Source organism: Caloenas nicobarica, chromosome 22 (assembly GCF_036013445.1).
Source record: "Caloenas nicobarica isolate bCalNic1 chromosome 22, bCalNic1.hap1, whole genome shotgun sequence".
Taxonomy (NCBI): Eukaryota; Metazoa; Chordata; class Aves; order Columbiformes; family Columbidae; genus Caloenas; species Caloenas nicobarica.
This window is the reverse complement of record NC_088266.1, coordinates 1,063,788-1,087,849: the sequence shown is the minus strand read 5'-3', so window position 1 is coordinate 1,087,849 and position 24,062 is coordinate 1,063,788. Positions and strand designations below refer to the sequence as shown.

The following is a 24,062-nucleotide window of genomic DNA, read 5'->3' as shown; positions in this document are numbered from 1 at the left end:
CGCTTGAAGTTGCAGCCCTTTGGGCAGGGGATTCCCAGAAGGGGGTTAATTAATGTGGCCGAGTGGCCTGGGTTAATGATGGCAGGGTGGCGACCCTTCGCCATGGCTGGTTTGTGACCTGCAGCCAGACCTGCCCCCGCACGGCACAGGCGTCCCCGTGACACCCACCGCGCACCGCGTCACCGCTCACCCCGTCGCTCTGGGCGCCTCTCACTAACAGGCGGCCCCTTAAACCCCAATTCACAATCTTTTTTTTTTTTTTTTTTTTAAATTTCCCAAGCTCCCTTCTGAACTAACTCTCCATAACCTTATTTTAATTTTATTTTTCCTCCCACTAGACCCCGGCTGTGGTTTGTGCAGCGGTTTGAGTTAGATGGGCAAGAAAAAAAAATGGGAGAAAGGAAGGAAGGAAGGAAAAGGGAAGGGGGAAGGGAAAAGGAAAAGGAAGGTAAAGGAAAGAAAGGGAAGGGGAAAGGGAAGGAAAGGAAAGAAAGGAAAGGGAAGGAAAGGGAAGTAAAGGAAAGAGAAAGGAAAGGAAAGGGGAAAGAAAGGAAAGGAAAGGAAAAGGGAAAGGAAAGGGAAGGAAGGAAAGGAAAGAGGAAAGAAAGGAAAGAAAAGGGGAAAGAAAAGGAAGGGAAGGAAAGGAAAGGGGAAAGGAAAAGGGAAAGGAAAGGGGAAAGGAAATGGGAAAGGAAAGGAAAGGGGAAAGAAAGGAAAGGAAATGGGAAAGAAAAGAAAGGAAAGGGAAAAGGAAAAGAGAAAGGAAAAGGGAAAGGAAAGGGGAAAGGAAAAGGGAAGGGAAAGGAAAGGGGAAAGAAAGGAAAGGAAATGGGAAAGAAAAGAAAGGAAAGGGAAAAGGAAAAGAGAAAGGAAAAGGGAAAGGAAAGGGGAAAGGAAAAGGGAAAGGAAAGGAAAGGGGAAAGAAAGGAAAGGAAATGGGAAAGAAAAGAAAGGAAAGGGAAAAGGAAAAGAGAAAGGAAAAGGGAAAGGAAAGGGGAAAGGAAAAGGGAAAGGAAAGGAAAGGGGAAAGAAAGGAAAGGAAAGGGAAAAGGAAAAGGGAAAGGAAAGGGGAAAGGAAAAGAGAAAGGAAAGGGGAAAGAAAGGAAAGGAAAGGAAAGATAAATCCTTAACCCCGCAGACCCCAGCTCTGGCCCCTGTCAGCAATAAGAAGGGGCTCTGGGCAGCGTTACCTTCACCTCAGGCTCGTCCCCCTGGGTGGGACGGCGGCAGAAGCTCTTTGTCACCAGGTCCTGGAGGCTTCTGAGCAGCGATGGGTTCGATCCCGACCCGCCCGCTGGAGCCGGGGAAATGCGGCGCCCGCAGAGCCGCTACCGGGTTATTTCAGGTTTTTCCAAGGAACGTCAGCTGGGGTTTGTGCTCCACGGCGTGACGGGCGTCCCTGCGGCCAAGCGGGGAGCAGGTTGGAAACGGAGCCGCCCCAGAAAACATCACGTGGGGGAACCTGTGGGGACCTGCTGGGAACGCTCCCCGGGTGGGGGACTCTGTGTCCTGGGCAAATACCCCATATTTGTTAATTAGACATTTTAATTACTACCTAAGACTGAGCGGCCTGGGATGTGTTGGGTCCCCAGAGCTGGTGCAAGAGAGACAGAAGCTCTCTTCTGGCTGGAGGAAGAAGCTAAAACTCAAGGAGGGCAATTAAAACCCTTTGGCCAGCCTATGATTAAAACTCTTTCCCACCACCCCCCCATTAAGTGGAAAACAGTGATAACCACTGCAGTGGTTATGGCTCAGATAATGTGTCCAGTCACACCCAAGGAGGTTTTTGTGACCCTGGAAGGTGGTCCCCCCACCTGAAGCTGCCCTAAAAAAATCAAGTTTGTTCCCTGATCCGCTTCTGCTCGGGAAGAAAATCGCTTTTGCTCTCGGTTTTTGGCAAAGCGTCGCAGTGCAGCGTCCCCCGAGCATCCCTGGGGTCGGCTGTGCCCGCGGCTCTCAGGCATCGCTGGACCGGTGGAAAACACCCCCACATTTCCATTTCATGGGTTATATTTGAGAGACACACTTGGGTTTTTTCAGGTTTCTATTGTTCTGGGGTTTTTTTGCCTCTGGATAATCCCTGGCAGCGCTGAACCGTGGGGACTTTGGCGCTGAGGTCTTGGCAAACCCTTGAGCTCCAGCCCCAGGTGCTCAATCTGCGATTGCCGCGGATTTATCCTGGTTTATCCTGTTTTCCCAGAATTTCAGCACATGGCAGGTCCGACTCTCGGGCGTGTAGCGGTGAATTAATGCTGAAAACATCCAGGAGGGTTTGTGTGTTAATATCTTCATTTCCCAACATTTACAGCTCGGGAATTTATGGTACTTGGATATCCATGATCCATGTAACACAAACCCGCAGCTGCACGCCCTGATAACACCTCAAAAATAAGTTTATTTTTATTTTCTGCTCATCTAAACAGTCAGTTTATTATCTGTCAAACCAATTGGCCTTGTCGATCCTCGATTGAAACCTTTTGGGGGGTTCAAAAGATGCAGGCAGAGGGGCAGATCTATCAGTAGTTGAATAATTAAGATCATTTCCCTGGGTAATGAAGGTGAAAAATCAGATCTTGTGTCCCACTAGGTTTGTAAAACTCGTACGTTAAAAAAAATGGGGCTGACAGGAGACCCAAATCTTTGTGTTTTAGCACATATTGTGCAGGATAAACCTGCTATGGCTGGAAGAAAAAAGAGATAAAGATGTTTTCTTTGATGGGAACATCTCAGGTGGAGAGGGCTCTGGAGGTGACTTTGGGGCAGGCCAAGGAATAAAAATGAATAAAAATAAATAAAAAAGAATAAAACCACAATCAAATAAAAATCGTCCCAGCTCAGAGGTGTGCGAAGCTGCTCTGTGGCCCTTGGCCAGCGCTGCCGCAGAAACACCTGAATATAACATGCTGAATATAACACGGGGCGCTGCAGTGGATTTGAAAATAATCCTAATATTTTTATTTATTTTTTTTAAGGAAAAAAGTGATTTTTTTTGTTTTTTTGTTTTTTTTTTTTTTACTCTATTATTCACGTGGAATTCCAGCGCCACGTCAGTTTGGTGAGATTTGCTGCAATTTTGGTGTCTGGAGGTGGCGGGGGGGGGGAGTCACTTTCCCTTTTCCCTCATTTCTGCCTATTTAAAAATGAATATTATTTCACAGGATTTCTGCATGCAAGCAAGAGGTATGATTAGAAACATAAATAATGCTCATCATCCGGGTTTTATTAAATAAAAGAAGTGTGCTGGGGAGGGGAAACAGCCACGTTTCAGCCTGGGCGCGGTGCAGGAGGCGGCAAATCCCACGGATCTTGTGGAGCCCGGCGTCCCGTTCCCGTATTTTATCCTGAATCAAAACACACGAGGGATTGTGCGGAGGACAGCGGGGGCCTTTATACCCCCACGTTATCCCCTCACAGCTATTTTCCCACCCCCTTGGCTGATGCTCTTCCAGCCCGTCCGTCCCCTGGGGTGACCCGGGGACGCGTCACAGGAGCCACCGCGGGCCCCAAATCCCCGTTTTTGGGGAGGGGACGGGGTGTGTTTGGGGACCGGGTGCCGCGGGCAGGACGAGGATGCTGAGATGAGCCAAAAAACCTGCCGGGAAGCGTCGTCCCCCAGGGAAAAGCCAGCGGAGCATCAAAACCTGCCGGGAAGCGTCGTCCCCCGGGGAAAACCCAGCGGAGCATCGCAGGGTCCTGCCCCACGGCGGGGAAAGGCAAAATCAGCTTAAATCAGCTTAAAAAGCGCCCAATTTGGCACGAACCAGCTCTGAATTCCCAGAAAATGGGAGAAAACAGGGGAAAGTCCAGCTCTGAGGGTGCAAAAAGGGGCAAGAAGAGGAGGATGCCGGTGGCCCAGCCCCGGGCCGGGCCCAGCGGGTGACTGGGAACACGAGACACTGGGCAGGACATGGGGCTTTTCCACGGGTTTAGCCTTAAATTCGGCAATTTGTAAGGCCACATCCCCTTGTCCGAGGGCGACACGTGGCAAAAGACCCGAGATATTTGGCCGGCAGCTGCCTGGGAGGGCGAAAAACATCCAGCATGGGGGAAAATCTCCTGCCCGGCCTGGTTGCGGAAGCGGCTCTGACCCCCCGGAGGAGACGGGCCCGGGTGGGAATTGGGGACAACAGAGACGATTCCAGATCAATGCCCGCGATCGGAAGTATTTTAATACCACGGAGTCACAATTTTTAGTACAAATAACTCATCATCAAAAAACCCAAAAAAGCCTTTAAAAATCCCAACCGGTCCCATTCCCATGGCCACGCATCCCATAGAGAAGTTAATGCAATTCTATATTAAAAGAGTAAAAACATTCTTCTACACAACACTGTGCTCTTGATATAAAAAACGCCTTTTTGACTGCCTTTTTTTCCTTCTCAATCCTCACTGCCGTAGCTGTTGGCGTGTGTTTTGGGAGGGAACCCCAGAAGTTGGGTTCAGCACCTGCTGGGTGAAGCCCGACTATAAGCACTGCTCTCCCCTGATGGGTGAAGAAGACATTTTTACAGGGGGTCTGCGATTTAAAAAGAGAAAAAGGGCTGTTAGACCCGTGCGAGAGAGAAATCAACCCCCCCGGGGCAAAAATAGCATCGCTTCCCCTCCACCATGGACCGGGACCCAAAGCAGGGCATGGGAATATGGTAAGATAGAGTAAAATAAAATAAAAGAGCAAAATAAAATAGAAAAAAATGAGCTACTTCAGCAAATTGGGATTAAGAAAATAAAATAATAATTAAAATATAATCATGCTCTTTGGATCATTTCCACTGTTGTTTTCTTGCAGGTTAGCTGGCATAGCACATGCAGCAAGGATGGACGGATGGACGGACGGATGGAGATACAGAGGTTTGGGGGGGATTTACGGATGAAATCGGAGCTATGGCGTTCGCACAGCAGTTAGCAGCGGTCAGCCCAGGTACGAGGAGGTGGAGGCAATTAGCACGTTGGTGTTTGAAGCTTCGCCGCCCGCTCCAGGGGATTCTGTTGGTTAAGAGGGATTTGGACGCAGCGGGGAGGCATCAAAATTCACGGGTCTGTCCACCCGCGCCCCAAAATAACTGTGGTGCTGGGCACCAAAAATAAAAACAAACCGCTGCTTTGTGTTCAAAACCCCTTTTTGCCGGCTTTAATTTGCCCAACACCATTTATTCTTCTGGTTAACAAGGCCACATACTTGTGCCTGGTGAGAAATCTGCCCGGGGCAGATTGGAGCTGGCAGAGCTCAGCTGGAGCCCCAGCACCCGCGCTCGGGTCAGGAATTCAAAATAATTTTTAAAAAACCTTGCTTTTGGGTAGCAACGAAGCAGGGGAACGATTGCACCCTGACAGCGTCCCTGTGACAAAAGTGGGGCGCGGGGAGGCCGGAGCCCCAGGCTGGGTCTGATGGAAAACCAAGCGCCCGCTTTGCTCCCAAAAACGGGACGGGGGGGGTCACAGCACAAAGCGCTTCTGTGCCGCACGCCCCCCCCGGCACCGGCATCGCCCCCGCGGCACCGGCATCGCCAGGAGGCTCCGCAGCATCCACATGATGGACGGACGTGGTCCGGACACCCACAGTCTGGCCGCCCCGGGGGGGCAACCTCCCAGCGGGGGGGTGCCCGGCAATGATGGATACGGGAGGTACGACCCAAAAACAAGAAAAAAATTCAGAGGATGGCGCTGAAAAGGGCGCTGAAACCTGGAGGATGTGGGGGAAAAAGGTCTCATGGGGCATCCAGGGAGCACATGGCGGGGCGCCGGGGTCTTGCTGGTTTTAGGGGGGAGGCGCTGGCGGCAGGACGAGGGTTGGGGTCAGACGTACTCCCGGGCCGTGGACGGCTGCGACTGCCGGTAGTACTGCTGGGCTCGGCGCTCCTTGGCGGGGCAGGAGCAGCACAGGAGGGACCCCCCCAGCATGGTCAGGCTGGCGGCCCCCCAGCCCACGAAGAGAGCGGAGCCGAACTCGTACCTGCGGAGAGAGGGGGGAGCGTCAGGGAGGGGGCAGAACAGGCAGAGCTGCGAATGGAGACGGGGGCACAAGGATGCTGGAATACTTGACAAGGGTGCGGGTGATGTCCAGGTAGATGTTGGGGCTGCTTCTCTTTGGCCAACCCCAACTTTTTAAGGCCTTTCTGTGCTTAAAAGGGGCCGAGAAGAAAGTTGGGGACAGACTTTTGAGCAGGGCCTGTTGTGATAGGACAAGGGGTGATGGTTTGAAGCTAAAAGAGGGGAGATGGAGCCTAAAGAAGAAATTGTTGGCCCTGAGGGTGGTGAGAGCCTGGCCCAGGTTCCCAGAGAGGTGGTGGATGAAGCATCCCTGGAGACATCCCAGGCCAGGCTGGACGGGGCTCTGAGCAACCTGAGCTGGTGCAGATGTCCCTGCTCATGGCAGGGGGGCACTGGGAAGGTCCCTTCAACCCAAACCCTTCTGTGATTCTATGATCTTTCATGTCGGGTGGATCCAGCTACAAGGTTTCCCCGTGTTTAATTCTCCCTTGGGCTGGACCTCCACGTCAGCCCCTACTCTGTCCCAGCCCAAAGTCCTGGGTGGTACCAACCATGGGGATCGGGGGGATTTTCCGCAGCCTGGCAGCTCTGGGGGGACGCGGATCTCACCCCGGTTCCTGGCACATCTGCCTGCGACCCACGTGTGCCAAAACCAGCACCGGAAGGTGCTGTGGGACACACAGGGACAGGATGGGATACAGATGAAGAGCAACCCCCGGGCTGGGCTCTTACCTGGCGTTGACGGGCACGGCGCTCTCCCTGAAGAACTCGTAGGTCACCCGCGTTGCGTACAAGGACACGGCAGCCAACGTGCAGAGACCTGGACATGGAACCACAGAACGACTTGGGTTGGAAGGGACCTTTAAGGTCATGTAGTCCAACCCCCTGCCACAAGCAGGGACATCTTCAACTAGACATCAAACCTTGAATATCAGCAACATCAGCCCATCCTCTTCTTCCACCAAACAGCTTTTAAAAGGTCTTTTGCATGAGAGGTGCGACGGCTGGAGCTGCCTTACCGGACAGGACGAAGAGGACACCACCGGCAACAGCGATGCGGCTCTTGGTGACGGGATCCTCTTCACCAACCTTGGTGCATTTCATGCCCACCACGCTCACAATGATGCCGAAGAAACCCAAGAGCAGAGAAATCACCATGAGAGCCCGGGAGGTCTGGATGTGAACTGCGGGGGGAAGAAAAGCTGCTCGCCAGCCTGCGCTTTCAGCCACAGCCCGGCTCTCCAAGCAAGGTCACCTCGTCCCATGCGGGGATGAACCCGTCCTTAACCCTGTCCTCACTGCGCGCCCGTGTCACCTCTGCCCCGTGTCACCTCTTCCCCCGTGGCTGGTGGGGAGACCTCAGCTCGGGCCCCGCTCCCAGTGCCTCCCTTGACCTTCCTCCCGGCCACACTCATCCTCACCGGGATTTCCCGGCTGGGAAACACTGTGCCCACAGCGGCACCACAGTCCCCGAATGTCACGGGGGTGATGCACAGCCCCGGGGGCTGCCATGTCCCCATGGGGCATGTCAGTCCCCAAATGTGCTGCCTACAGGTGCTGGGGGGGTCTCAGACACACAAAGGGGCTCAAACCCGTGGGGACAAGAGAGGCTCAGACCCACAGGGTGGTGGGGGGAGCTTGGACCCACATTGCAGCTCAGATCAGTGGAGGGGCCAAGGGAGCTCAGACCCACGGGGGCACCCAGGTGGGGAGAGGGTACAGACCTGTTGGGGGGGGGGGTCAAACCCATACAGGGGCTCAGACCCATATGGGAGGGGTCGAATCCATACAGGGGCACCCTTATGAGTGGGAGCACCTGTTGGGGGTGCAGTTCAAATACATAGAGGGGCTCAGACCCATATCGAAGGAAAGGGTGTCAAACCCATAAGAGCGGCTCAGACCCATATGGGACTGGTCAAATTCATAAAAGGGGCTCAGACCCTTATTGGGGGGGTTCAAACCCATGAGAGCAGCTCAGATCCATATGGGGGGAGGTCAAATTCATAAAAGGGGCTCAGACCCTTATTGGGGGGGTTCAAACCCATGAGAGCAGCTCAGACCCATATCGGGGGAGGTCAAACCCACAGGAGGGGCTCAGGTCCACATGGGGGCGTTCAAACCCATGAGAGCAGCTCAGACCCATATGGGGGAGTCAAACCCACAGAGGGGCTCAGCCCCACTGGGGACTGACTCCAGCCCACGGGGAGCTCAGACCCACGGCAGGAGGATCCCATCCCACAGAAGAAGCGGTTTTCCCCATCCCCGTACCCACCGTCGAGCGACAGCAGCGAGTCGTGCAGGCGGCACTGGACCTGCCCGGTGCTCTGCGCGGCGCAGCTCATCCACAGCCCCTCGTGGAGCCCCACGGCCGTGATGATGGCGTCCCCGGCGTACGAGCTCTGTCTCCACTGCGGCAGCGCCGCGGCCGCCAGCGCCGCCACCCAGCCGCCCAGCGCCAACAGGTACCCGCTCAGCTCCCGCAGCCCGCCGCCCATCGCGGAGCTCCGAGCACCGGGGCACGCCCGCGGCCGCGCCCCGCATGGCCACGCCCCCCGGCCACGCCCCCACCACCCGGGCCACGCCCCCCACCACCCGGGCCACGCCCCCCACCACCCGGGCCACGCCCCCCGGGAGGTGGAGGGGGGCTCCTGAGGGGGAAGGGGGAGAGATGGGGGGCCAAGGGCTTGGATTTGGGTCTGGGGGATTTGGGTCTGGGGGGGGGATATTTGGGTACTGGGGGGAAATTTGGGGGGCCGGAGTAGGACCTGGGGCTGGGGGGAAATTTGGGGCTGGTGGATTTGGGTCTGGGGGGGACATTTGGGTACTCGGGGGGAGATTTTGGAGCCGGGGTGGGATTTGGGGCTGGGGGGGGGTACGATATGAGGCTGGGGGGAGATTTGGGTCTGTGAGATTTGGGTCTGGGGGGGACATTTGGGTACTGGGGGGAAATTTGGGGGGCCGGAGTAGGACTTGGGGCTGGGGGGTACAATATGAGGCTGGGGGGAAATTTGGGGCTGGGGGATTTGGGTCTGGGGGGGACATTTGGGTACTGGGGGAAATTTTGGGGGCCAAGGTGGGATTTGGGGCTGGGAGGGTACGATATGAGGCTGGGGGGAAATTTGGGTCTGGTGGTGGGGGAAATTTGGGGTTGGGGGAGATTTGGGTCTTGGGGGGACATTTGGGTACTAGGGAGAAGATTTAGGTCTGGGGATTTGGGTCTGGGGGGACATTTGGGTACTGGGGGAAATTTTGGGGGCCGGGGTGGGATTTGGGGCTGGGGGGGTATGATATGAGGCTGGGGGAAAATTTGGGCCTGAGGGATTTGGGTCCGGGGGGGACATTTGAGTACTGGAGGGAGATTTTGGGGGCCAGAGCGGGGTAAGATTTGAGGCTAGAGGGGAAGATTTGGGTCTGGTGGGGGGGGGGGGAAATTTGGGGTTGGGGGAGATTTGGGTCTTGGGGGGAAATTTTGGGGGCCGGCGTGGGATTTGGGGCTGGGGGGGTACAATATGAGGCTGGGGGGAAATTTGGACCTGGGGGATTTGGGTCCGGGGGGGGACTTTTGGGTCTGGGGGGACATTTGGGTCAGGGGGAGAATTTGGGTACTGGGGGGAGATTTGGGGCCTGGTGGGGGTGATAAGATTTGAGGCTGGGGGGGGAAATTTGGTGCTTGGTGGGGGAAAAGGTTTGGTGTTGGGGGTGGGATTTGGGTCCTGGAGGGATTTGGGGCCTGGGGGGAGATTTGGGTCTGGTGGGGGGCAAGATTTGTGGTTGGGGGGAGAATTTGGGTCCTGGGGGGATGCGGGTACTGGGGGGGGGGGGAAGATTTGGGTCTTGGGGGCAGATTTGTGGGTTGAGGGGGGGAAGATCTGAGTTGGAGTGCTGTGGAGATTTAGGGCCTGGGGCAAGATTTGGGTCTGATGAGGGGAAGATTTGGGGTTGGGGGGGAATTTGGGTCTGGAGGGGGAGATTTGGGGCCTGGACGTGTGAAGATTTGGGTCTGAGCGGGGAGATTTGCATCCTGGGAGGATTTGGGTACTGGGGGGTGATTTGGGGTCAGGGGACGGAGAGATTCAGGGCCTGGGGTGGGACATGGGGCCGGGAGGGGGAAGATTCGAGGCTTGGTGGGGGAAAAGATTTGGGAAAGGTGGGATTTGGGTCTGGAGGGGGAGACTTGGAGCCTGGTAAGGGGAGATTTGGGTCCTGGAGGCGTTTAGGTACTGGGGGAAGATTTGGGGCTTGGGGTGGGACAGATTTGAGTCTAGAGGGGAAGATTTAGGGCCTGGGAGAAGATTTGGGTCTGGCGGGGGGTGATTTTGGGACAGGGGGTGAAAATTTGAGTCCTCAGGGGAAGAACTGAGTCTTGTGGGGGGAGATTTGGTGCACAGGGGTGATTTGGGTCCTGGGGGTGGGATTTCTGTTGAGAGAGATGGGGACAAGTGAGGAGATGGGAAAAATGGGGGTCCCAGGGGAGGCAGGGAAGGGGGCTGGGGCAGTGAGCCCCCACCCCATCTGTGACCCCTGCACCCCTGCTGGGGGCCGGGACCCCCCTCCAGCCGCAGAGCCCCGGGGTGGCTCTAGGAATTCGGCCCCGGAGCGGGGAAGGGGGTCGTGTCCCAGGGCCTGACCCCCGCCTCTCCGCGGGGGACCCGCACATGCCACCGCGCCACCAACAAGAGCCGCCATTGACAGCGGTGCTGCCCCCGCGGGAGGGGGGCACGGGCTGCGGGGGACACGCGTGCCACCGCCCCGGTGACACCGGGCAAGCGGCAGCCCCAGGCCCTGGCAATCGTTAACCGCCCCGGCCTCATCAGCAGTCGGCTCACGCGCGGGGTCGGGTACCGGGGGTGTGGCAGCCACCGGCGGTGGGACCGTCCATCCATCCATCCCGGGGACACCGACCCCCCTGGGACCCCCTCCTGCCACCCCCATGCTGAACGGGACCTGCCCTACAGCCTCGCCAAATATGACGGGTGCGGGGCTGCGCGCGTGGGGCAGGATTTATTTACTCACATTCCCCGGATCGTTATGGTAATGGCCCAGCTGGACACAATTCCCGGCCCTGTCCCGGGTGCCACCGCGCTCAATGTCCTTCTTGTTCAAGGACGGTTCCCTCCTCCCCGAAACCGCGAGTCCCTGCCCACGCTGCTGGCGCAGGGTCCAGGGGACGCTGCGGGTTGAGCTGGGGGTTGCATCGCCCCCACCAAAAATCCTCCAGTGCCCGTTGAACCCATTTGTCCCCTGAAAAATCCCCCTTGTCCCCAAAAACACCTTCCTGGGGTTGCACGGCTGCAAAACCTTCGAGTAAATGGTTGCAAGGTTGGAAGGATGCGTCCCCACACCAGGCGACAGCCAAGGCCCGGATCACCAGCCTCCAGCCCCTGCTCAGCAAACAACGGCTTAGAAAAAACCCACCTTTATTCACCCATTTTCTGCAGAAGGCACTTAAATAGCCGCAGGTTCGGCCGAGCGGAAAGGCACGTGTCTGCTACCGTGGCACCGGGTCCTCATCCCTCCCCTGTCCCCCAGGTCATCCCCCAGAGCCTCTGTGACACCCCCAGCTCAAGCGGCAGCTCCACGGGGGGACACTGGGTGCTGCAGGGGGGTGCGGGGCAATCCCCAATTCTCACCCCACGGTGGCTGGGGGTGGGGGGGGTCCCTTCTGGCAGCCCCATTGCTGAGCAGCCTGGAGCCACAACACTGGCGTCACTGGTCCCAGCAGGGACATCCTGGTCACAGCTCGTCCTTCCCTGCCGTGATGGCAACCGGCTGCTCCTGCTCCGGCTCCCGCAGCAAATCTCCCTCTTCCGCCCCAAAAAGCATCTTCACCAGGTCATTGGCCTGCACGCGCTCCTGTGGGGCGGACCCACGGGATGAGCATGGCCGTTGTGCCCCCAAAACCCACCCGCCGGGGGGAGCTCACTCACCCGCTCGCTGTGCCGGGGGTCCAGTGTGAACCAGAGGGCGATGGCGCAGCGCTGGCCCTTGGTCACGGCCTTCACCCCGTGCGGGTTCTCCGAGCCCGAGGAGAAGCCCACGGCACGGCCACACTGCGGCTGGACCTCCGCCTGCCAGGGACGGGACGGCCCGGTCAGGGTGAACCCGCTGGGCGACGGGGGGAGTTGGTGGCCCCCAACCCAGCTTCACACCTTGCAGTGGCACAGGGGACTGTCCCTGGGGATGGGGACAGCGGGCAGGAGCTGGGTTTGGTGTCGGGGCCTCGAGCGGATCCCCAAGGAGCTGAGCTACTTACGGTCTCGGTCTTGGCATCCAGCTCTGTGAAGTAGAAAGCTCCTCCTTCAAAGTCCCCGTTGAGGTAGAGGATGGCACTGGAGGACGCAGGGGACAAGCAGAGATGACGACCAGCACCCCAGGCCACAGCTCCAGCAACTGGGAGCTCCCCCAACACCACAGCAAGGGAGCCCAGGTTGGGTTGTCCTCCCATCCTGCTCTTTCCAAGCCCAGGTGCCACCAAGCCATGGTGCCCTCAAGTGGGGAAGCTCTGGCTGGTGGCCACCACAGGTACCTGTAATCCCGGAAGGTGTAGGCTGGAGGTTCCTTCAAGCACACCAGGGCCTCGGCGTTGAGGATGCAGTTGTCCACATGCACCTCATGGCTGTTGTCACTCCGGCCTTCTTGCTTCTCTAGGGTGGAACAAGACCTGGCATGTCAGGATCCCTTTGTCTCTGCAGCACTGGGGTTCGTCCCCAAGCACCATGTGCTTGGAGGTGACAAGAAAGTCACCTGCAGCCTAAAGCCCTTCCACTTGCTGGAGCCAGGACCATGAGGCATCATTTGGGTGGTGCAAGCCTCCATTGACTTGTACCATGGCATCTCCATGGCCCTCCAGTCACAGCCTCTCCCAAATGCTGAAATCCTGTGTGGCGTGAAGCCACCTGCCCCACTGGAGGCACCAACAGAGCTGCCCATCTTCCCAAACCAGGCTTAGGGACGAGGTCCCACACCCCTGGTTGGGAAGGAGCAGGTTATGGAGCAGCAAGGAGGTCTCCAAGGAAAGGTCCAAGCCCAGACCAACCCAGCTGTTGGAGGGGCCACAGACAGAACAAGAGGCTGAAGGAGACCTGATCTCCCAGGGTTGCGCTCCCCCAGGCCGCGCTCACCGTCGATGGCCGTGCGGCACACCAGGTGTGAGTAGGAGAAGTGGAGCGGGACCTCCAGGCGGAAGTAGGACTCCATCATGCGCCGCACCTTCTCCGTCACGTTGTAGTACAGGTAGGCGCTCCGCAGGGGCACCTTGCCCTCCTGGCCCAGCTGCGGGGGACGGAGGGGACACGCGCTCAGCCCTGGGCAGGTTGGGCAGCTGCCCGTCTTCAACCCCCCGTCCTGCTCTTCACAGCCCGTTTCTCCCCCACCCCAGAGCCACCCTGACCTTGAGGGCCTTGAGGACAGTCACGCCGTAGAAGGTCTCGCTGGGGGTGTGAGGAGACGTCTTCCCACGATAGCCGTCCCCGGCTGAGGCGGCCGCCTGCAAAACCCAACTGGTGTTACTGGTCTGCGCAGCTGGGTGGGACCCATCAGCGTCCCCAGCCCCATCCTACATTGGTGAGTCTCTGCAGCTCCCGGCACTCCTCGTCGGAAAGTACTCCGTCCACCACGACGCGCTGGGAACCGTTCAGGGTTTTGGAGTTCATGGTGACACTGGCCCCTTCGTACACCAAGGGGCCACCTGTGGCACAAGCGGGGTCAGGAGGACACAGGGATGGGTGCCACCAACCCTGGAAGCTGTGGTCCTGCCACCACCCGCGTGGAGGGGCCGCGAGCTGGCAGCAGGGACATGGAGGTCCCCATCCCACCTCGCCCCCCAGCCCTCCGCACCTTCTCGGATGAACTTGCTCATATCGGCAGACTCCTTGGCCTTCTCCTCCACCAGCGTCTCGATCTCCTTCATGAGGTTGCCGATCTCCTCCGAGATGCGCGCCGCCGTCTCCCGCTCCGCCCTGGCCACGTGGCAGCCATCAGCTCCACCCCACTGTCCCCACATGAGGGGCACCGGGACAAGGGCGGGACAAGTTGTCTCCAGGGGCCGGTGACAAAGCCCAAGGCTGGAGAGAGTCACCTCAACGCACCCCTCACCCTGAGCTGCTTGGGATGACCTGCCCATCCCCACCACTCCAAGGGTCAATGAGGAGCAAAGTTCTGCCCTCCAGCAGCTCCAACACCAAAACCCTCCCGGCAGCAGCTCCACGGCTACGGTCTCTGGCCAGACCCCAGGAGGAGGAGGGGTCCGTCCCGTTGGTCCCCCCATCGGGTGGGCTTGGCCATCAGCCTGGGAAACCACTCACTTTTGTTTCTCTCGCAGCCTTTTCGGTATCACCTCTTCGGGTGTCCATGTGTCCTGCAGCCAGAAGAACAACAACACCAGGAGCTGGAGGAAGGTCTGGGACGCAGACCCCTCGTCCCTTCCCATCCAGCCACCGTGTCCAGCCCGGCCCAGCACCACCCACCGGGTCCACGAAGGGGATGCCGAAGACGTCGTAGCTGAAGAAGAGCAGCTCCTTCTCCATGAGGCTCCGCTGGCGGTACGCCTGGATCTCCTGTCAAGAGGGACAGACGGACGGGCTGAGGGGACGGCCAGGGGCTCTGAAAGGCCCCGAGTGAGGGCAGGAGGGTGCAGAGTGACATCGCTCCCATGGCCCTTCCTTCAGCTCCTGGCCCCTCTGGCTCCCCCCATCCTGCAAGAACATCCCTGTCCCTGGGGGTGAGCCCTGGGGAGAGGACGGGGGAAACTGAGGCGCAGGCACATCCCTCCTGCAGGGAGCTCTTGAGAAGCCGATTCCCTTCCCTGCTCTCCCTGACGTGGGGCAGACACCTCCAGCCCAGTCTCCCACCTCCCAGGCAGCACCTGACTCAGCTATTTTGAGGCCAGATCGCATTTTTAAGCAATTTCCCTTCAGCTATAGAAGCCTGGAGCAGAGGTGGGCTCAGGTCCTCCTATAAAGTCTGTCCATCTGCCTCTCGCAGCCCTCTCCCACAAGAGCTGCTCTGTTCCTGGAAGCCATCAAACCTTCACTTGGCCAAAGGTATTTTGCTGCAGATATTTTTCAGTCTCTCAGCTGCTCTCCAGCTTGTTGGGTCTTGTGTCCACCTGTTCCTCTCCCTCTTGTCACCAAAGGGTGGCTGGACCAGAGCAGACCCATCGTGAGCAGACCCAAAAACCTCTACACAGGTTCTGAGCCCCAGGAGGGGACAAGAAGTCCCTGCAATGGCTCATCCAGCCGGTGACTCACCTCTCGGGGCTGGATGGGTCCTGCCAGCTTTTCCCCCAGGACTGCGGTGTAATAGGCCAAGTTCTGGTTCATCACCTCATCGTTTGGGAAGAAGAGCAAATAGGTTTTGGCGCATTCGATGGCTTTTTCGTAATTCCCATCTGCAAAGAGAAACGGGGTTGTTCTGGCACATCCAGAAGCATCAGAGACAGAGTGAACATGGAGGAGAAATGAGAGAGAATGTCCTTGTTGTTCTCCAAAGGGTCTCCCACGTAGGGCAGATACCCTGGAGCAAAGGCATCTGCTCCCACAAAAGCAAAATTAAGAGTCTGAGGTGCTCTCCTGCCTCCAAAAATCATCCCACTAGACATCGGGGCTGCTGTTTGGGCAGTTTTCTGGCTTGGCAAACATTTCGAAGCCCATTTCCAGACAGCGAGACCCAACCATTTGCAGGCTAACCTGCAATTTTCAGCCACTGAAGCACCCTGACCTACTTTAGTCTCCAGGATCGCAGCCTTTCCATCTTCTTGGACTTTATAAATTTTTTTTTTCCTCTCCTTTTGGAGAAATTTGCACAGAAAGAGTTTAGATTTTTCTAAGGAGGTGAATAAAATATAAAATAAAATTTGGTATATTTGCCTGGGTTATAACTAACTGTTAGAGGGGGAAGATGCCTCTGTGGTTTGGAGCAAGGGGTGGACAGCTGGCAGGAGGAAAACAAAAATGCTTCTCTAAGCTGTTATTTCACTTGGAGCGTGAAGCTGCCCGGGAACTAAGCATCTCAAGTGACATGGAGGGTTCTTGCAACCAGGCCCAGCAAGTTCCAGCTCTTCTGTGGGACGTTTCAGGCTGGAAGAGCATCCCTGTGTGAACCTCATGAAGATCACCAAGGTCAAGTGGAAGGTCCTGCACCAGCGTCACCAGCGACTGGGGAGTGGAGGGGTTTGGAGCAGCCGCAGGGAGAAGGACTTGGGGGTGCTGGTGGATGAAAAATCGGACATGAACTGGCAAAGTGCACCTGCAGCTCAGAAACCAACCACGTCCTGGGCTGCGTGACAAGACACATGGGCAGCAGGTGCAGGGAGGGGATTCTGCCCCTCTGCTCTGCTGAGATCCCCCTGCAGTGCTGGTCCAGCTCCGGGTCCTCAGGACAGGACACACATGGACCTGCTGGAGAGGGGCCAGAGGAGGCCATGAAAACAGTCAGATGGCTGGAACTCCTCTGTAAAGAAAGGCTGAGAGTGGGGGCTGTTGAGCCTGGAGATCAGAAGGTTCCAGGGAGACCCTGTAGACTTTCTGTATATAACGGGGGCTTCCAAGAAAGATGGGGACAACTTTTTATCAAGGCTTGCAGTGGCAGGACAAGGGGCAATGGTTTTAAAAAGAAAGAGGGCAGGTTCGGGATGGCCAAAAGGAGAAAATTTTTTCATGCTGAGGGTGGTGAAATGCTGGAATAGGCTGCCCAGAGAAGCTGTGGATGCCCCATCACTGGAAGCGTTCAAGGTCAGGTTGGATGGGGCTTTGAGCAACCTGATTCAGTGGAAGATGTCACAGAAGCGCAGAACCCCAGCCTGGTTGGGCTGCAGGACTCTGCAGATCCCCAGCCCAGCGCTGCTCACGCAGGGTCACCAGAGCAGATCACACAGGTCGGTCCAGGCGGGTTTGAATGTCTCAGAGAAGGAGACTCCACACCCGCTCTGGGCAGCCTGGTCCAGGCTCTGGCACCTCCCAGCAAAGAAGTTTCTCCTCATGTTCACATGGACCCTCCTGTGTTTCAGTCTGTGCCCGTTGCCCCTCACCCTGGCGTTGGGCACCGCTGAACAGAGTCTGCTCCATCCTCTGACACCCACCCTGAGATATTGATCCCATTGATCAGATCCCTCTCAGCTTCTCTTCTCCAGCTCAACAGCCCCAGCTCTCTCAGTCTCTCCTCAGCACAAAGATGCTCCAGACCCCTCAGCATCTTTGTAGCTCTCGCTGGACTCTCTCCAGTAATTCCTTGTCCTTCTTAAACTGGGGAGCTCAGAACTGGCCCCAGTTCTGCAGATGGGGCCTCCCCAGGGCAGAGCAGAGGGGAGGAACAACCTCCCTGCCCTGCTGCTCACACTGCTCCTCGTGCTCCTGCCCTGTCCCTGCACCTTGGCTTGGACTAGATGAGCTTTGAAGGTCCCTTCCCAACCCCACCCATTCTGTGAGTCTCTGGTTTCTGTCCGTGCAGAGCACAACGTCCAGCACCAGTGGCCACCGGGGGACGGGGCACCAAGCTGCTTACTGTTGTAGTAGGCGAACTGCAGGTAGTTGAAGTGTGAGGGCAGGAAATCCTCCAAGGGTTTCTCCCGGCCAGGCTCAGATGCCAACTCCGTCACGCAGCCCTGCTTGCAGCTCAACACCTGCATGTAGTGGTCTGGGGAAGAAAAACCCCACGTCACTGCCCATGGTCATCCCAGGGGTGGTGGGCAGGACCTTGGGGGTCTCCACTCCAACCTCCTGCTCCTGCTGACAACTTTTTGATGGTAGAAACCCCCAAGGATGGTGGTTGCCCACCTCGGTGGGACTGGGGCTGTGCTGCTGTCTGGGGAAGGAGTGACCTTGTGTGTCTTGGTGACCCTCTGCTGGTCCCTCCCCTGTTTCTCCACATCCCTCTGGAATTTGGGGGATTCTCAGGCATCACCCCCAGTGCTGAGCGTGGGAAAACACCTCCTGCCACTTACTGGCCACACTCCCTTCTATAGGATTTGCTCTCTATGGGGACCCACCACCCTCCAGGTGTTTGGGGACCTCTTTGGGGACCATCACCCCGCAGGATTGTCCCGCAGCTCCCACCTGTGATGGCCTGGAAAAGGTCTGCATTGTACTCCAGGTAGTTGTAGCCCTCGTAGTCGTAGGGTCCCTCACAGAGCGCGCGGCACTCGGCGTCCGCCACAAGATACTCCCCCAGCGCCTTCTCCAGGTGCAGGACGGCAGCAGCCGGCTGCTCCTCCGTGTAAAACCGGACACCCAGCCGGAACTCGGTCTGCGGAGGGGTGAGAAATTTGGTGTGGGGGGGCTCAACTCCAGGCGCCGGAGCACCTGGGGCGCCGTGTCCCCGTGGGCTGGGGACAGACCCCCGGCACCAAGGTGGCATCTCATGCGCTTGCTGAGCCAACAGCCGAGCTGTGACCTCCCCAGGGGTTTTGGGAGGGGTTGCACATGGCGGGGGGGGGGGGGTCTCACCAGGTGGGGTTTGGCCTCCAGGTCGGTGAAGTCGTCCTGGCGGACGCCGGCCATGGCTTGGTAGTACTCCAGGTTCTGCCGCATCTCCTGGTGCGCGGGGTTGGCCACGAAGAAGGTGTGAGCGGCGGCTGCCGCCTGCGCCGGCCGGTTCATCTGGCGGGACGGGGGGCGGGGGGTGAGACGGGCCCCCCACCACGGCACGGACCCCCCCGGGAGCGGAGGGACCCCGGTTCCCGGGGCACCAGGGAGTCCCGCCGGCGGGATGGGGGCGGTGACGGGGGCGGCTCCGGCGAGCTCCGACGTGGCACTGGGGGGGGGCAGAGAGGGCCGGGCCGGGCCCGGAGCCGCCGTGCGACACCCTCCCCACCGGGCCGGACAACCGGAGCCCTCCCGGCTCCGGGACCCCAGTCCGGGATCGGCCCCGCCCGGTTCTCTCGGTCCGTTTTGTTCCCCCCGGGATCGCTCCGGACACCCCGCCCGTCCCGGTTCCCCCCGCGCCGGGACATCCCCGTTCCCTCCCCGGGGTCGCCGCCGGTCCGGCCGCTCCCAGCCCGACCCACCCCGCGTCCCGGTCCCGCCGCCGATCCCACACCTTGAAATAAGCGACCTGGAGGTAGTTGTAGGGGCTGCGCTTGCTGAACTCCCGCTCCAGCTCCTCGCCCAGCCGGTACCGGGAGGGCTGGGCGGGCCCGCAGCCCCGCAGGCAGGCGGCGCGGCGCAGCAGCCCCCGGAAGAACAGCACGTCCCGGAGCGCCGGTTCGGGCTGGGGCTCGGTTCCCTCCGCCGGTCCCTCCGTGGCGTTGGCGCAGCGCAGGCGGCACCGAACCAACCGGGAGCGCACGGCAGCGCGGGCCCGGAGCGCCCGCTCCATGTGCAGCACCACGGCGGGCCAGTCCCCCCGCGTGTACGCCTCGGCACCGGCGGCGAACAGCGCGTCCGGGGGCTGGCCGGGCAGCGGGGCCTCGGCCGGTACCGCTCCCGGTGCTGCCGCCGCTCCCGGTGACGTCACCGCTCCCGCCAGCAGCGCGAGCAGCGGCAGCAGCGCGCGCAGCGCCATGGCCGAGCCTCGCGCCCGCCCCGCGCCCACCGGGACCCCGCCCCCAACCGGGCACCGGAGCGCGCCCGGCCCCGCCCCTCCCGTCCCGCCCCGCCCGCCGACCAATCAGCGCCCGCAGCCGCCACGCCGGTAGCCCCGCCCTTCAGCGGAAGCACCGCTTACGCCGGGCGGAAGGGGCGGGGCCCGGCGGGCCGGTGATGGCGGCGGAGGGCGGCGCGGAGCCCGGGGCCGCGGGGCTGGCGCTGGTGGAGGGCGGCACAGGCCGCGCCGCCCGCCCCGGGGACCCCGGGGACCTGGTGGCCCTGGCCCGGCAGGTGCAGCAGGTGAGGGCCGGGCCGGGGTCGCGCCGGCGCCGGTGCCGGTGTCCCGCTGCTCCCCGTCCCGCTGCCCCCCGGCCTCTCCGGGGCCTCCTCAGCTGGCGGCGACCATGGTGCCCCCCGGCACCAGCTCTCCGGTGTCCCCGGCGGCTTCCCGCTGTGTCCCGTGGTCCGCGGTGCCTCCCACCGTACCCCCCTGTTCCCTCCCAGTATAACCCAGTGCCCCCACTTCCTTCCCCTGCTCCCCCGTGGGCCGCGCTGTTTGTGCCTCCGGTACCTCACATCGCACCTCGGTGCCCCCCTTGTGTCCCGCTGCCCCCAGTGACTCCCACAACATCCCGCTAAGCTCTCAGTCCACCCCTTTATGCCCCACTGCTTCCCAGTACGTTCCACTGCCCCCCAGTACAGCCCCAGTGTACCCAGGTGCATCCTGCTGCCCACTCCCCCGGCACCTCCTGACGTGTCCTGTGCCCCCTTCAGTGGCTCCTCCTCCATCCCAGTGCCTCCCAGTCCACTCCAGTTCCCCCTGATGGGTCCTACTGCCCTTCCCAGTCCATCTCAGCACCTCCCAGTATGTTCTGCTATCCTACCAGTGCCTCTGCTGCTTCCAGTACTATGTCCTGGTTCCGTGTGTCCCCCAGAGCTTCTGTGTCCACCCAAATGCTTCCCTGTAAGTCCTGCTGCCTCCTCCCAGTACATCCCACTACCCCTCAGTCTTCCCCAGTGCCTCCCAGTATGTTCTGCTGTGACCCCGCATGTCCAGGGCACAGTCGCTGCTCTGTGGCTGTCACCCCCGCCTGGGGGTGCCACAGCTGTCCCCCAACCGCACATGGGGCAGCTCCTGCACCCCCCGCGGCCCCGGTAACGCCCTAGCGAGTCCACAGCCGCAGCTGCTCCAGTGCACACAGGTGTGGCGAGATCCAACTCTTTCCCGTCCTGATCTTCCCGGCAGGCGGACGACTTCATCCGAGCAAATGCCTGCAATAAACTGACCGTCATCGCTGAGCAGATCCGGTACCTGCAGGAGCAGGCTCGGAAGGTGAGAACACGTCTGTGCGCTGGGCAGGAGGGTCGTTGTGAGAGGCAGGAGATCAGAGTCTGGCTGAGCTGCCCAGACGTTTGGGAAGAGCCGTGGCCTGGATGTGAATTGTGGCTGGGAGCCAAGTAAAGAAGATTCAGTGGGAAAATAAGGAGAGTTTGTTGTCTGGTATCAGCTGAGGATGGGGGAGGGTGGGTTTTGGTGCTTTCCCCGAGTCCTCTGCGCATCAGGGAGGACTCTGGTAAGGTGGAGGAGCAAGGATGGCTGGGCAGGAGCAGCTGGGGCATCAGGAAGGACAGAGAGACAGCTCCTGTCACCGCAGGGTGATAATGTGGCTCTGGCTGGATCTGAGCCCTGGGGAGAAGATGAGCTGTTACCTGACGAAGAGCTTGGCTTTCCGGTGTATCCCAGCTCGTTTACTTGCGCACGCAGCCCCAGCAGCCAGCCCAGCAGGGCTCGGTTGTCCTCTTCAATTCGGGAGTCACCCTTGGGGGTGAAATCTCAGAGCCTGAGTGGGAAAGGATCTGCCAGTCACCGCGACGGGCGCGCTGCCACCAAAGCCACTACGTCACGTCATCGTTAACTGGTGGGGCTGGAGCTGCGGAGCTGTCAGCTGGTGGAGCTGGGGGAGTGAATTCCCCTTTGTTTGCTGCCCCTTTTCCCGGGGGTTGCATCAGGGAACCCCCAGGGTCTGTGTGCTGAGACGAGGAACGAATCCAGCTCATGATGGACTCAGGCCCAGCAGTGAACCTGGTGCTGTGGTGAGGAGGTCTTTGGTGGTATCTCCACCTCTGTGAGGGATGCAGGAGCTCTGAGCTCCAGCTGACTGGGGAAACATGGAGAAAACTTTATCTCTTTGGACATCTCCTTCCTGGAGCATTAAAGATGTGCCACGTGAAGCCAGATGTGCACCAAGGAAGACAAAGCCTCGTGCCAAGCAATGTATCTCGGACTTTGGCCGAGAGGCAATAGTGCGCTGTCATTTTATTTGAAGTGTGGAAATTTAAATTTGATTTTCAGGTCTTGGATGAAGCTAACAGAGATGCAGATCTGCACCATGTGGCCTGCAACCTTGTGAAGAAGCCGGGAAACGTTTACTACATGTACAGGCGGGAGAGCGGCCAGCGATACTTCTCCATCCTGTCTCCTAAGGTGGGTGGTAACAGCCCCTGAGGAAGCTGGCAGGGGAAAAAGCCCCACATTTGTGGTGCTTGGGCACTTGCAGACCTCAGACAAAAGCACCAGCTTGATGGGAGCACTTGTCGTCCCCTGCTCAGCTGATGTTCGTCCCTGGTCTGAGTTCCTCTGCTGGTGCGAGAGCTACACTGTGATGTTCTCTTGGGTTTGGTGGATGGTGGGTGAGAAGACGTTTGGTGCCTGGACCTGGATTCTACTGGTTGGTCCCTGTGGTTCCTTCTCTGGAGCAGCAAATGTGCCCTGGGCTGTCCCTGTCCCCTCTGGCTGTCGGGCAGAACTATCTGCTCAGGGGCTTTGAGTCACAGAATCACAGAATGTCCTGAACTGGAAGGACCCACAAGGATCATTGAGCCCAACTCCTGTCCCTGCACAGGACAACCCCAAAATTCACACCTTGTGTCTGAGGGTGTTGTACAATTGCTGCTTGAACACCGTTCAGGTGGTAAGTTTATCTGCAGCTTGGTGGGGGTGGTCTTGGAGGTGTCCTCCTCCCTGGCCACCCGTTTCCCTACGTACAAGGTGAAGGTTCAGAGCAAAGCACCGGGCAGGTTGAGAAGCGCTGCACAGGTCGGGGAGATCCCATACTCCCCCTGCATTAGCAACACCGCAGCTTGACCCGGTCTTAGGCTCAGGTCTAAAAGCTGAGCCTATTTTAGGTTAGAAAATGGGATGGTCAAGTAGCTGGGACTGTTTCAAAGGCATCACCTGGGACCAGGAGAGCTCTGGGCTCCCTCTGCACTGCCAAACGTCCCATCCATTAGCTCTGAAGCTGAATGTTCAAGGCCAGGCTGGACGGGGCTCTGAGCAACCTGATCTGGGTGAAGGAGGTTGGAGTGAGGTGGGGGCTGGTTTCTTCTTCCAAAGGAACAAGTGCCCGGACAAGAGGAAACGGCCTCAAGTTGCGCCAGGAGAGGTTGAGGTTGGATCTGGGGAACAATTTCTTCCCCAGAGGGCTGTCGGGCATCCTGTGATTGTGTGGTAGGATTGTCCAACATGGGCAGAGGTTGGGCTGACCTGTGATGTGAATCTCTCCTTTCTCCTCCAGGAATGGGGGACCAGTCCCCACGAATTCCTTGGTGCCTATAAGCTCCAGCATGACATGTCTTGGACGCCGTTGGAGGACGTTGAGAGACGAGATGCTGAATTTAACCTCCTGGACAAGCTGCTGAGCCGTCAGGCAGCGCTGCCCCCGTGCACAGAGCCAAACTTCCAGGGCCTCACCAAGTGACACAAGTGACAACATGGGACCCGCTGAGCTGAGTCCCTGCGCGAGGACATGTGGAGCCTGTGCGCTGCTGGGGCAGGGCAAGGAGAGGGACCAAGAAACAGAAATGCTGATGCCGCCGTTACTTGCTCGGTGCTTTAACGAGACTAATTCTGCATTCGGTCTTACTGGATTTTCTAGTAACTGAGTAATTATTTTCTCTGACTTGTGCCAAAGCTACAGTGAGAGGCAAATGATGTCAGGTGGAGTCAATTCCCAGAGGGCTTGGGGCAAAAGCAAAAATGCCTGGGGAGATGTGATAATGCTATAAAACATGTCCTACCTGTCCGGCTCTGGTGTACGTCACTGTGACGGTGATGATTTCAGGGCTGGATTTTGCCCCTCGTTAAAACGCATGTGTTTGGGAAACCCTGTGGCCTGGGGAGAGCGGTGGAAACCCCGCGCAGAACGGTCTGCTGCCTCCAGCTCTGCTGGGTGACGCCTGATGTGATTCAGGGCTCAATTTGTGTGTCAGGCTTTGTTCGGGTCATGCAAACACTCTCAAAATAATATCTTTATCATAGAATCACAGAACGGTTTGTGTTGAAGGGACCTCCCCAGCTCCCCAGAGCCCCCCCTGCCATGAGCAGGGACATCTGCACCGGCTCAGGTTGCTCAGAGCCCCATCCAGCCTGGCCTGGGATGTCTCCAGGGATGGTTCATCCACCACCTCTCTGGTCAACCTGGGCCAGGCTCTCACCACGCTCAGGGGCAACAATTTCTTCCTTATCTCCTCGAAACTTCTTTGTTCCCTTTCTAA

The 24,062-nt window shown here is 58.7% G+C and overlaps 3 protein-coding genes across 3 annotated transcripts; 1 reads left to right on the top strand and 2 right to left on the bottom strand.

Annotated features, from left to right (window-relative positions):
* Positions 1–4,164: 4,164 nt before the first annotated feature.
* On the bottom strand, positions 4,165–8,489 carry CLDN19 (claudin 19). Its single transcript, XM_065650001.1, has 5 exons — positions 8,261–8,489; positions 7,008–7,172; positions 6,721–6,808; positions 5,804–5,950; positions 4,165–4,516 (listed from the first exon to the last, which is right to left on the bottom strand). Exons 1-5 carry the CDS (start codon positions 8,481–8,483, stop codon positions 4,465–4,467), a joined length of 675 nt encoding a protein of 224 aa, XP_065506073.1. The 5' UTR covers positions 8,484–8,489; the 3' UTR covers positions 4,165–4,464.
* Positions 8,490–11,404: 2,915 nt separating this feature from the next.
* Positions 11,405–19,526, bottom strand: P3H1 (prolyl 3-hydroxylase 1). The gene is made up of 15 exons (XM_065649861.1): positions 19,021–19,526; positions 18,429–18,581; positions 18,039–18,228; positions 17,488–17,619; positions 15,237–15,376; positions 14,454–14,543; positions 14,292–14,344; positions 13,825–13,946; positions 13,548–13,675; positions 13,379–13,474; positions 13,110–13,260; positions 12,515–12,632; positions 12,242–12,317; positions 11,916–12,056; positions 11,405–11,841 (listed from the first exon to the last, which is right to left on the bottom strand). The coding sequence occupies exons 1-15, from the start codon at positions 19,483–19,485 to the stop codon at positions 11,722–11,724; spliced, it is 2,175 nt and encodes a 724-aa protein (XP_065505933.1). The 5' UTR covers positions 19,486–19,526; the 3' UTR covers positions 11,405–11,721.
* A 132-nt stretch (positions 19,527–19,658) lies between these two features.
* On the top strand, positions 19,659–23,590 carry C22H1orf50 (chromosome 22 C1orf50 homolog). Its single transcript, XM_065650098.1, has 4 exons — positions 19,659–19,808; positions 20,755–20,841; positions 21,862–21,993; positions 23,084–23,590. The coding sequence occupies exons 1-4, from the start codon at positions 19,683–19,685 to the stop codon at positions 23,264–23,266; spliced, it is 528 nt and encodes a 175-aa protein (XP_065506170.1). The 5' UTR covers positions 19,659–19,682; the 3' UTR covers positions 23,267–23,590.
* The last annotated feature ends 472 nt before the right edge of the window (positions 23,591–24,062 follow it).